Source organism: Oncorhynchus mykiss, chromosome 12, assembly GCF_013265735.2.
Source record: "Oncorhynchus mykiss isolate Arlee chromosome 12, USDA_OmykA_1.1, whole genome shotgun sequence".
NCBI classification, from domain to species: domain Eukaryota; kingdom Metazoa; phylum Chordata; class Actinopteri; order Salmoniformes; family Salmonidae; genus Oncorhynchus; species Oncorhynchus mykiss.
Window position 1 is genome coordinate 8,403,922 of NC_048576.1, and position 13,623 is coordinate 8,417,544.

The 13,623-nt window shown below is 40.2% G+C and overlaps 1 protein-coding gene across 3 annotated transcripts in view; it reads right to left on the minus strand.

Annotated features, from left to right (window-relative positions):
- The window catches only part of ptpn13 (protein tyrosine phosphatase non-receptor type 13), a 169,121-nt gene that overhangs the window by 112,371 nt on the left and 43,127 nt on the right, over window positions 1-13,623 (minus strand). For all 3 annotated transcript variants that reach the window (XM_036936815.1, XM_036936814.1, XM_036936816.1), the window contains exons 3-6: window positions 8,132-8,298; window positions 6,400-6,465; window positions 6,058-6,243; window positions 5,222-5,315 (exon numbers count right to left, since the gene is read on the minus strand). In XM_036936815.1, coding sequence (XP_036792710.1) covers window positions 5,222-5,315; window positions 6,058-6,243; window positions 6,400-6,465; window positions 8,132-8,298 — 513 coding nt within the window. The remainder of the gene's footprint in view (window positions 1-5,221; window positions 5,316-6,057; window positions 6,244-6,399; window positions 6,466-8,131; window positions 8,299-13,623) is intronic.

A 13,623-nucleotide genomic window follows, 5' to 3' on the forward strand; every position in this document is an offset into this window, starting at 1 on the left:
ACATTCAGAGAATTGTTTCCAGGAGGTTTATCTAGAACTATTAGTGGTGGTGGGCATGGGTAAGCTGCACTGCACAGTCAGCGCTGTGGTACTAAAGCAGAATGAAAACAATCACGTCGCCCAGCATGAAAAACAAAGCAATGACAGCATTTTCTCCACAGTCACTTCAACGCTAACCACCGACATGTCACATCTGCAGAAAGAAAGTGATGTTCACCCATGACTACGTGGCCATACATGCCTCCAACTCAATCAAGTTTGCAGACAACACTACAGTAGTAGGCCTGATTACCAACAATAACGAGACAGCCTACAGGGAGGTGGTGAGGGCCCTGGGAGTGTGGTGCCAGGAAAATACCTCACACTTAACGTTAACAAAAACAACTGATCGTAGACTTCAGGAAACAGCAGAGGGAGCAACACCCCCCCCCCCCCATCAACTGGACCACAGTGGAGAAGGTGGAAAGTTAAGTTCCTTGGCGTCAATGACACTGAAAATGGTACACCAACGCAGTGTGGTGAAGAAATTTGGCTTGGCACCTAAAACTTCTACACATGCACAATTGAGAGCGTCCTGTCGGGCTGCATCTCTGCCTGGTACGGCAACTGCACCGCCCGCAACCGCAGGGCTCTCCAGAGGTTGTTGCGGTCTGCCAAATGCATCACCGGGGGGGACAAATTACATGCCCTCCAGGACACCTACAGCACACAATGTCACAGGAAGGCCATAAAGATCATCAAGGACAACAACCACCCGAGCCACTGCCTGTTCACCCCGCTATCATCCAGAAGGCGAGGTCAGTACAGGTGCATCAAAGCTGGGACCGAGAGACTGAAAAACCAGCTCAAGGCCATCAGACTGTTAAATAGCCATCACTAGCACAGAGGCTGGTGGAATTTATATAGAATTGAAATCACTGGCCACTTAAACAACAGAACACTAGCCACTTTAATAATGTTTACATATTTTTGCATTACATGTATATACTGTATTCTATCCTATTCTACTGCTTTTTTGCTTTAGCCTGCCTGTAGTGCCAGGTGGGAGGAGGTTGGTCTTTTGAGACTTTTACATTGGTGCCATTGTGCCAGGCGTGCTCAATCAAGTCCAGCTAAAGTATTTTAAATTAGTATTGAACCCAGACCAGCTTAGGAACTATAATCAATACCATGCAATGGTTACATAAGCCTCCTCTCCTCTCCCCTCCCATTTTTTTTTCATTGAAAGGAAGTAGGCATCTTTAAAGTATCAATAAAAAGTCTGACACGTGAGGACTGAAGGAGTGGAATCTAAAAAAGGGGGTAACACAAAAAGCCCCTGGATCTTCATACCTTCATTAACACTTCAAACCCTTAAAAAAAACACACATGTACACTTGATACTTTCTATTGTATACACACCAATTCGATTAGCTAACTTCCAGCACATTTCAAGGCTGTTCATTTTCTCTCACCACTGACTTGTCTTCTGAGCACCTCCCTCTTGGCCATGGTTCAGGAAGCGTGGGAGTCAGTCAACATTAGGACACTGGTAATGCACCGCCACCCATTAAAAGAAGGATCCGTGAACTAAAACTAGTGTTCAGTTCACTGTCCCAACTTGTCTATGCCAGCCTACCAGGGTCTCTATTGTCAGGGTTATGTTCAGCCCGCCTACTGTAACACCCCCAGGGATTTTTCTTCTTCTTCCATCAACTAGAGGAGACCAAGCCTGTTGGAACCAGACCAAGGTCTGTCTCTGTTGAAATTGTGAATCACTTCCTCCCAGTAAACAGCAGCAACACTGACATGACTCAGAAAGTCATTAGATCAGATATTCATCAATCAGGTATATACTCAGTCTATATTCAGCCAGGTGAATCGACTGTAGGCCTACCGTAAGTATGTACGTACAGTGCCTTCAGAAAGCATTCACACTCCTCGACTTTTCCCCACACTGTTGTGTTACACCCTGAATACAACATTAACATTTATTCATTTTCCTCACCCTTCTACTGCACACAAGACAATGACAAAGTGAAAACATGTTCTTAGTAATTTTGGCAAATGTATTTGAAAATGAACTACATAAATCTAATTTACATTAGTATTCACAACCGTCAATGCTTTCTGTAAGTTTAAAAGCTTTGGATTGTACAAATATTTAAATTCTTCAACCTCTGTGTCAAGTTGGTTGTTGATCATTGCTAGACAGCCATTTTCAAGTTTTGCCATCGATTTTCAAGACGAATTAAGTCAAAACTAACTATGCCACTCAGGGACATTCAACGTCATCTTGGTAAGCAACTCCAGTGTATTTTTGACCATGAATTTTAGGTTATTGTCCTGCTGAAAGGTGCATTTGTCTCCCTGTGTCTGTTGAATAGCAGACTGAAGCAGGTTTAACCTCTGATTCTGCCTGTGCTTAGCTCCATTCCGTTTAGTCCCTAGTCCTTGCCAATGACAAGCATACCCATAACATGATGCAGCCACCACCATGCTTGAAAATATGAGTGATGTGTTGTTGGATTTGCCCCAAACATAATGCTTTGGCTTACTGGTGCTCTTCCATGCCGTCCCTAGGAGGGGTGCGTCACTTGAGTAGGTTGAGTCACTGACGTGGTCTTCCTGTCTAGATTGGCACCCCCCTTGGGTTGTGCCATGGCAAGAGATCTTTGTGGGCTATACTCAGCCTTGTTTCAGGATGGTAAGTTGGTGGTTGAAGATATCCCTCTACTGGTGTGGGGGCTGTGCTTTGACAAAGTGGGTGGGGTTATATCCTGCCTGTCCGGGGGTACCTTCGGATGGGGCCACAGTGTCTCCTGACACCTCCTGTGTCAGCCTCCAGTATTTATGCTGCAGTAGTTTGTGTCAGGGGGCTAGGGTCAGTCTTATATCTGGAGTATTTATCCTGTCTTATCCGGTGTCCTGTGTGAATTTAAGTATGCTCTCTAATTCTCTCTCTCTCCCAGAGGACCTGAGCCCTAGGACCATGCCTCAGGACTACCTGACATGATGACTCCTTGTTGTCCCCAGTCCACCTGGCCTTGCTGCTGCTCCAGTTTCAACTGTTCTGCCTGCAGCTATGGAACCCTGACCTGTTCACTGTGATTACTATTATTTGACCATGCTGGTCATTTATGAACATTTGCTGGTCATTTATCACCATGCGGGTCATTTATCACCATGCTGGTCATGTTCTGTTATAATCTCCACCCGGCACAGCCAGAAGAGGACTGGCCACCCCTCATACCATGGTTCCTCTCTAGGTTTCGGCCTTTCTAGGGAGTTTTTCCTAGCTACTGTGCTTCTACACCTGCATTGCTTGCTGTTTGGGGTTTAGGCTGCGTTTCTGTACAGCACTTTGAGATATCAGCTGATGTAAGAAGGGCTATATAAATACATTTGTATTATGACAAAGTTAATTTCTTTGACACATTTTTTGCAGTTTTACTTTATTGCATTATTACCAACTGGATGCATGTTCTGGAATATTTTTATTCTGTACAGGCTTCCTTCTTTTCACTCAGTCATTTATGTTAGTATTGTGGAGGAACTACAATGCTAACCCATTCTCAGATTTCTATCACCGTCATTAATTAAACTCTGGAACTGTTTTAAAGTCATCATTGGCCTCATGGTGAAAATCCCTGAGTGATTTCCTTCCTCTCCGGCAACTGAGTTAGAAAGGATCCCTGTATCTTTGTAGTGACTGGGTGTATTGATACACCATCCAAAGCCTAATCAATAACTTCATAATGCTCAAAGGCATATTCAATGTTTGTTTTTTTACCCATCTACCAATAGGTGCCCTTCTTTGTGAGGCATTGGAAAACCTCCCTGGTCTTTGTGGTTGAATCTGTGTTTGAAATTCACTGCTCAACAGATGGACCTTACAGATAATTATATGTGTGGGGTACAGAGATGAGGTAGTCATTCAAAAATAAGGTTAAACACTATTATTGCACACAGTGTGAGTCCAATCAACTTGTTAAGCACATTTACTCCTGAACTTATTTAGGCTTACCAAAACAAAAAGTGGTTGAATAATTAGACTCAATACATTTCAGGTTTTTATTTTTAATTAAAATTGTAAACATTTCCAAAAACATAATTACACTGACATTATGGGGTATTTGTGTGTAGGCCAGTGACACAAAATCTCAATTGAATCCATTTTAAATGCAGGATGTTACAACAAAATGGAAAGTGGAGAAAGTCAAGGAGAGTACATTCTGAAGGCACAGTGCCCGCCTTCCTGTAGTGGCGTCCTAAATGATTGACACCCTTGATGAAGATGAGAAATAATGGCAGCATAAAATAATTATAAATATTTTTTATAAATGAAGGATATGATTTGCCGAAAGTTTAGTATTTGGTCCCATATTCCTAGCACGCAATGATTATATCAAGCCTTGTGACTCAAATGTGATAGATGTATTTGCTGTTTGTCTCTCAGAATAGTTTTTTTTTGCCTAAAATAAATGAATGGTAAATAACAGTGTCATTTTGGAGTAACTTTTATTGTAAATAACAATAGAATATGGTTCTAAACACTTCTACATTAAAATGTGGATGCTACCATGACTACAGAGAATCCTGAAAGAACCGTGAATAAGGATGAGTGAAAGTTACAGAGGGCCAAAGACATGCAAACTCTCACCATTACCAATAACAGGCGAGGTTAGCATGTTGTTGTTTTTTTTTTATCTTTGACCATCTGTAACTTTCTCACTCATCATTATTCACGATTCAGTCAGGATTATCCGTTATTATGGTAGCATCCACATTAATGTAGAAGTGTTGTAACATTCTATTCTTATTTAAAATAAACGAGACTCCAAAGTGACAATACAATATTTTAATCATTCATGCCTACTGGGCACAACTGCAAATGATTCCAACAAGTTTGTAGAGCCCGAAGCTTGATTTAGGCATTGTGTGCTGGAAATATATGGACAAAATACTACACTTGGACTACTTTATTTAGAAAAATCTTTAGGGGTGTCAGTAATTTGCACCCCTACCTTGTTGAGAAAAAGTATTCAACAAAATCCTTTATTTTATACAGTCATAATTGCTTATATTTATCAAGGGTGTCAATCATTTCAGACCCCACAGTGTGTGTGTGTGTGTGTGTGTGTGTGTGTGTACACACAGGGATAGAAGGTAAGGTTCTCTATTGTCACTAAAAACCTCTATGCAGGAGGTTGGGAGGTTGAGATTGTGAAGATCATGTTACCTGAGGGAAGGCCTTTGCCCCGAAGCCTCTCCCGAATCTCCTTGCTCCTCTCCGGAATAGACTCCCTATCACTCTGGGACAGCAGGCCATCCAACTAATGGAGATATGGAGAAAGACAGAAAAAGAGGGAGCGAGAGAGAGAGAGAGAACAAAAGGGCAAGAGAGCGCAAGAAAATGAGAGAGTGAGAATAAAGGAAAGCAAGAAACACAAAAAGGACAATGGTTGAGGTTATCACAAGGAGCTGGAGGGGACATCTAATAGTATGTCTGAGGTGTCATAAAAAGACAGTCACGTGTTAGTTAGTAAACAGCAGGTAGACAGAGGGAGCTGGTGAATCCATAGAGTTCTATATCTATCGGAGAGTCTCTGTGGTGCAGCACACGAGGTGAAGAAGTTACACATATGCAATTCACAACTAAATGTTTGCCATTTTGTTCCTCCGTTCTCCTCCGCTCCGCGTACACATGCTGCTCCTCCTTCAGAAAAGCATGTATAAGAATTCTTTGAAGATGAATACACAACGCAGAGACCAAATCTGCCTGTCCTTGCAATTAGTTTATGTTCGTTAGCATTTAGCTAACGGCGTCCCATCTGATTTCGCTATTACTTTTGCTAATTTTGTTAGCATTCTGGTAAGACTGCCAACAGGAAGGAATTTGTTTGTATTTTTTTGCACCCCCTTGAGTGCAATCCAGGTAATACCGTAAGAATGGTATGAAAATCTGGATACCGCCCAAGCCTACTGTATTTTGTTAAGAATAAGGGGTATTAAACCCACAGGTCCATTATAAAATGTTCCAACACTAGCTAACAGTGATGTGTTGTAGTTGTTTACCTGGGAGAGGCTGCCCAACACCAGTCGGACCAGCTTTCTGATGTGTGTGAAGGAGGGTTCGCAGCTAGAATTTCTGATGTGTGTGCTGCAGGCGTCCATTACGGTGAGAACAGACATACGGCTCAGGGTGGTGTCGTCACACATGTTGAGGAGAATACTGTTCAGGTGCTCACCCAGCTTCATGGGCTGAGACAGACAGACGTCAGAGAGGGGTTAACGAACACATACACGGGAAGAGAAGTATACATAAAACATAATTTCTGCAAATAGAAAAACATGATTGCTGATCCGTTTCCAACTTGTGAATATATCATCTATGGATTATGAATGTTGCAGCTGTACCTGACTCTGTGGAACCTCATAGTCAGCTCCCCAAAACAAGGTCATTCCAAGAGAGTACATGTGCATCTGTGGAAAATTAATTAAAAAAAAACAGGATAAGTGGTTCCAATCATTTTAGACACAAAAAAGGTAGCAGCTGTAGTTGAAAAAAAAAAAAAACAAGGTAGAGGACTAGCTCTCGTCTGACTAGTACAACAATATTCTGACCCTTTGTTCTGTTCTGAAACAAAGCGACGAGATCCAAACCTTTTCCATTCCATACAATTCTGCAGGAAAGCTCCCTCAGAGCAGAGGATTAGCTTCCCCTCAGAGTTAGGCTTGGTGAAGGAAAGAATAACTAGAGGATCGCCAAAGAACGCAACATCATAGCCTTGAACGTCTTAGGAACAGTCAGAGTTCGCCACAAGCTTAAAGAGTAAAACTACAGTTTCTTGAGTTATGAATGTGATTCGCAAACCCCTCACAATTGCCATGTCCTCTCTGTAATTATACAGAGCATGGCATTTATAGTGCAATTAAAAGAGAAAAGCACAGGACGTTGTAATATATACATACACACACACACACACATACATATATATACACATATATATACACATACACATATATATACATATATATACACATACACATATATATACATATACACATATATATACACATACACATATATATATATATATATATATATACATATACATATACACATACACATATATATATATATATATATATACATATACACACATATATACACATATATACACACATACATATATATATATATATATATATATATATATATATATATATATATATATATATATATATATATATATATATATATATATATATATATATATATATATATATATATACATATATATATACATATATATACATATATATACACATACACATACACATACACACATACATATACACATATATATATATACACATACATATATATATATATATATATATATATATATATATATATATATATACATATACATATACATATACATATACATATACATATACATATACATATACATATACATATATATACATATATATCTCATTCAAATGTATTTCTATTATAAATGAGAATCGAAACCTTATTGTAGCCTAACCTAAGCCTAATGCCTAATGCAGTTACAGTGGAGTCACTATTGATTGTGTACAGCCCTGTGTGTTGAGGTGTGTGATTCTTGGCCAGAGATAGGAGGCATGTTGGGGTCAATTCAGGAATTAAAGTGAAATGGAATTGACCCCAACCCTAGCACGCTCTGTTATGCTTTTGACTGACATTGTTTTTTTTTTATATACACACACACAAAGCAACAACCCCACTAATAGATGTGTTGCTACTGCAACAATACAGTATCTTCTCTATGAGAACGAGAGAGAGAGAGAGCGAAGAGAAACGACAGAGGCAGAGAGCGAGAGGCAGAGAGACAGGAAAGTTTTACATGTCTACTTTGATGCTCATTAGCATTTACAAATACGAGAGTAAAATATAACCATCCATAAGAGGTCAACTTTGTCAGAGAGATTTGCACGGTTATCAAAAAGTCACGCCAGGTTAAGCCTACACAAAACACTTCTTATTTTAAATGTTTCTGAAATACACTCTGGGAAAAATTTAAAAAATGGTGGAAAACAATTGATTTTCCTGTTTGACCACTGCACCTTCTAACATAATAATATACAGTATCATAAATACCTTCTCTATATCTGACAGAGAGGAGAGAGTGACTCCCTCCAGGACCTCTGGAGCTGTGAAGGCCCTCAGGTCCTGCTGCGTCACGTTCTCGTCTGTGAAGGAGATGCTCCCTGAGGGCATCAACAACAGGGACCAGGGAGAGATGATGAAGCCCAGGGCAGAGGGGTCTGGAGGGAGACATCATGGGATTAGAGGGGACCCGGAGAGTCTTCATTCAATAAAAACAGTAACACAGCACATCATCATGAATCTCAATGGTTAGGGACTTCAGTTGCTTTAGCTGAGACTTTTTCATACCTGCAGGTATGATGATTTACTATGGTTATGGATTAAGAGCGTTATGAAAATAAAACACCCGTCAATAATATATAGATTTTTTTTAAAAAGTCAGTGTTTCCACTGCACTCATTCAACTGTAGCACTGAGCCAAGGCAAAATTATTGCCGCCATGCCAAAAAAAATTGAACATTTCTGTCCTGGCGCAGTTTGAAGATGCTAGAACAGTCCACATTTACTTTTCCTCTGACAACAAAATGAGTAATGTATAGAGAAAAGTCAGATAACCCCCATGGTACAATACTGCAACCTATTTACCTAGTCCGCTCGTTGTGTCCTCAGAGAGAAACATTACTCTTGAGGAGCATTCAAGTAACGAGTGCCACAGGGAGGGAAACCTGCATTCTGACAAGCAGTTAATGAACAACAAATTATTGCGATCGCAGGAAAACAGCCCTTTTAAAATGCCCTTTGTTAATTCCCAGCATTCCATTCCTACTTTATTTATTTGTCAATTCCTAAATATGCACTAACTGCACTATTTTAAACTCCGTTTTTAGTAGCATCATGGTTAAAATCACATTACAACTCAGCAATTCATCATGAGTGCATAGGGGAGAGGGGCTAAATGTGACACGGGTCAATTGCATAGGGGAGAGAGGGGCTAAATATGACACAGGTCAAGTGCATAGGGGAGAGAGGGGCTAAATGTGGCACGGGTCAAGTGCATAGGGGAGAGAGGGGCTAAATGTGACACGGGTCAAGTGCATAGGGGAGAGAGGGGCTAAATGTGACATGGGTCAAGTGCATAGGGGAGAGAGGGGCTAAATGTGACACGGGTCAAGTGCATAGGGGAGAGAGGGGCTAAATGTGACACAGGTCAAGTGCATAGGGGAGAGAGGGGCTAAATGTGACACGGGTCAAATGGATAGGGGAGAGAGGGGCTAAATGTGACAGGTCAATTGTAGAGTAATACGCCACCAAAACTCTTATTTTTGAGGGACTGACTTAAATTGCGATGAGACCGATTAAATTTTTTAGAGTAGTGGCAACCAGGGAAAGAGTTGGGAGGAAAAATAGTGACGAGAAGTGAGAAGTACAGGCAGGTGGCATGTTACCCCAAGTTACCCTAACAGGTAGGCCCACATTATTCTCACTTTATGCATTTTTTAGGGCATAAAATTAAAATCAATAGGATGCAAAGTAGTTAAAATGATCACATCTGGGATCTAACTAATAATTAACCCAGTAGGGTAAATGCAGATCCGCAACCCCATGCCTCAGCCTATTTATTTATAGCCAATATGTTGAAGTGTATACATTGATAACATAATTTTACCAATATATTATTAGGCTGATTTCTGGGAGGTGGAAATTATTATTTTTAAATGTAATTCATTTTGGAGTAGAAAGTCCTAAATAAAAAAATATCTGGGGGAGGGACCCCGAAAACAGGGGGGGGGTTTAAGGAGAAGTCCTTCCCCTCCTTGTTTTGGGGGTCCGGTGTCCTCCCCCGGATCATTTTTTATATAGAAGGACTGAGAAGCTCAGTTCTAGTGACTTTTTAAAAGTACATTTTACTCCGAAATGCACACACATTTTTTCAGAGGAAACACCGCAAAAATGTATCAACAAGGAAGTTGCCTGTTTTACAATGGGGGTCAGTAGGAAAGAATGTTTTGGGAAATTCATTATTATTATTAAGTCCCATTATTACTCCAACTTCGTGAAAGTACATTTTTATTGACGAAAATTAAAACTAAGGCGTGCCTTTAGTTGGCACATCTGCAGTTCGGCATGAGATGATCGTTACACCCGATGACGTGTTTCTGCGCATGAGCTTAGCTAGCCAAAGTTTAGAAACGCCAGGAGGATGGTTAACTGCTGCCGCCTAGCAACCATCAAGAACCTAAGAGCCTCTGCATTACAGCTACATTTCATACTAAGCCATAGGCAGAACTTTACCGCAATCATGACTAGGTTGGTTGGCGGAAATAAAAAAGTAGAGGCTTGGTCGCCGCCAATACCTTTCAGATATAAAGAAATGTTGTTTAGGACGATCAAGTTGGCAAAAAAACAACAAAAAAAAAACGATTTTTGTTTGAAAACTCTTGTTTGAAAAGGTGTGACAGAGAGAAATGGGCCTTCACAGAAATGGAGTAATTCTCCTTTCCTACAAAGCAAAAAACTCAGGAGGTTGAGTTACACTGAACTAACATCTTAAAAATATACAAAGGAATGTTAGAGCTGCACTGCAAAATTCCTTTCTTTGAATGACTGATATTTTTCCTCCTCCGAGAGGAAGAGAAGGAAAAAAAAGTAGAAAGGTTATGAAGTACAACATTTTTTCAAAGACTGGAATTCACAAAGTAAATAGGATGTTTCCTGTTGAATTATTTTTGACCATCTTGCAAAGACCTGGATGCCATTGTAACTCCAATCCCTATCCTTACCATCATAAACACTTGAGTTAAGGCAACACCCATACTTGATAAAAATTCAACAAAGTGACAAAAAGGCAGTCCAACAACCCTAACACTCAACGCACTTGAAGGAGATCCCACAGTAAGACTGCACCCTATTCCCTATATACTTGACATGAACATTTTAGTCATTTAGCAGACCTTCCTATCCAAAGCAAAGTACAGTAGTGAGTGCAGACATTTTCATACTGGTCCCCCATGGGAATCGAACCCACAACCCTGACGTTGCAAGCCAACAGCCACAGGGGCCCTGGTTGAAAGGAGTGCACTATATATAGTCAGGGTACCATTTTGGATTCAGGCTTAAACTACTCCAGTCAGGCAGTACCATCAGATAAGCTTTGTTATCAGGGTTTGGGACTCAGATCAATGATGAGGCAGAGGGCCAGGCCAGGGAGTAGCTAGCGCTCTAAAAATAGCAGGCAGGCAGCTAACTGTACAGTATCATGCTAGCCAGCTATCAGTTTTTAAAAATCGCACGAACTAAACAAGCTTTGAGGGCACTGGGTATCACCACAATACCTTTTTTTCATTTTTAGATCATACTGTTGAAGTGATAAGCAGAAAGAAAAGCCACTTAAATCACAAAAACCCAACACATTACTTAACCTAGTTAAACAACTCCATTCCCACTAACATGGTAGCTAACAAAATCTGTAAGTAACTAATAAACCTGACAAACAAACGACTATTTTACACAAAGTAGGCTATATATGGCATCACTGGAGGTGAAGGTTTAGTGTTTGGACAGACGGTGTTGCTCTGTCACAGCCATAACGTTGGAAACAGAATAGTACTGTGTTCCCTACGTAGTGCACTTCCTTGGGTAAAAAGGAAATTGTACCTTGTCAAAAGTAGAGCATGTCATAGGCAGCCATTTGGGATATAGACAGAGGGTATCGTTTCTTAGGTTCGTCTCAGAGCAGGACACATTCCTGACTAGGAATAATATAGGGGGCTGGGTTGAACTAAGGTCTCTACTTGTACCCTCCAGTCGTAACACCTGCAATCAATTGGTTTATTTCCACAAAAACAAAACTTGATGAATCTGTTAGCAAAAGTAGGACACTGGTATATAATAATATAGATATAATATATATAGAGGACTACAAGCAAATAAAAATCACAGTCGCACACAGCCTTCAAAAAGTATTCACACCCCATTCACTTTTCCACATTTTGTTGTCAGGCCGAATGTAAAATGTATTAAGATTGTCACAGATCGACACACACAATACCCCATCATGTCAAAGTGAAATTTTGCTTAACTCATTATGTTCAATAATAGTGGTTAACATGATTTGTTCACTAACTACCCAGTGTCTGTACCTCACACATACAGATAACTGAAGTCCGTAAGGAGAGCAGTGAATTTCAAGCAAAGATTTAACCACAAAGACCAGGGAGGTTTTTCAATGTCTTACAAAAAGGGCACCGATTGGTAGATGTGTAAAAATAACAAAAGAAACTAATAAAAGCAGACGCTGAATATCCCTTTGAGCAGGGTGAAGTTATTAATTAGGTTTTTGGATGGCGTATCAATACACCCAGTCACTACAAAGACACAGGTGTCCTTCAGTCCTTCCTAACCCAGTTGCCGATGAGGAAGGAAACTGCTCAGGGATTTGACCATGAGGTGACATTAAAACAGTTAGAGTTTAATAGCTGTGATAGAAAACTGGAGGATGGATCAACAACATTGTAGTTACGCCACAATAACTAACAAATGACAGAGGGGGAAAAAAGTCTGTACAGAATAAAAATATATTCCAAAACATGCATCATGTTTGGAACAAGGCACTTAAATAATACTGCAAAGAATATGGCAAGGAAATTAACTTATTGTCCTGATAAAGTGTTATGTTTGGGGCAAATCCAATACATCAATGAGTACCACTTCATATTTTCAAGCATGGTGATGGCTGCATCATGTTATGGGTATGATCGTCAACGGCAAGGACTAGAGGTTTTTAGGCTTAAAAGTGACGGAATATGCACAAAATCCTAGAGGATAACCTGGTTGTGTCTGCTTTCCAACAAGCACTGGGAGATGAATTCACCTTTCAGCAGGAAAATAACCTAAAACACAAGGCCAAATCTACACTGGAGTTGCTTACCAAGACTACATTGAATGTTCCTTAGTGGCTTAATTACAGTTGACTTAAAAATCATCTTGAAAATCGATGGCAAGACTTGAAAATGGTTGTCGAGCAATGATCAACAAACAACTTGACAGAGCTTGAATAATTTTTAAAATTATAAAAATGGGCAAATGTTGTACAATCCAGGTGTGCAGAGCTCTTAGAGACTTCCAGGCTGACCACACCGCTCACGTTGTAAAATAAATTTAGAAATCTATGTTATTCAATTATTACACCCACACTGCTTGCAAGCGTCTGCGTTGCCAAGGGCTAAAATAGAAAATCAGTCCTTTTTCTGACACAGATCGCGCTGCAAGTCCTGCCTCTCCCATCTCATTGGTTTATAGAAGCAGGTGCCATCTCCTCATTGGTTATACCCTCGTGGGTGACTGAAAGACAAATGAGAACTGTGGCGGTAATGCACCTAATTTATGAAAGTTGCCAATTGCAATATAAAGTCAAGAGAAGAAAAGGCCTGGAAGGAGGAGAGATGACTAGAAACGATTCGGTTGACCGTTTTATGTGTGGATTAATTGGCGGAGTAGAGGACCTTGTGCATTTCAGGTAAAATAACAACTCAATGTTTATATCC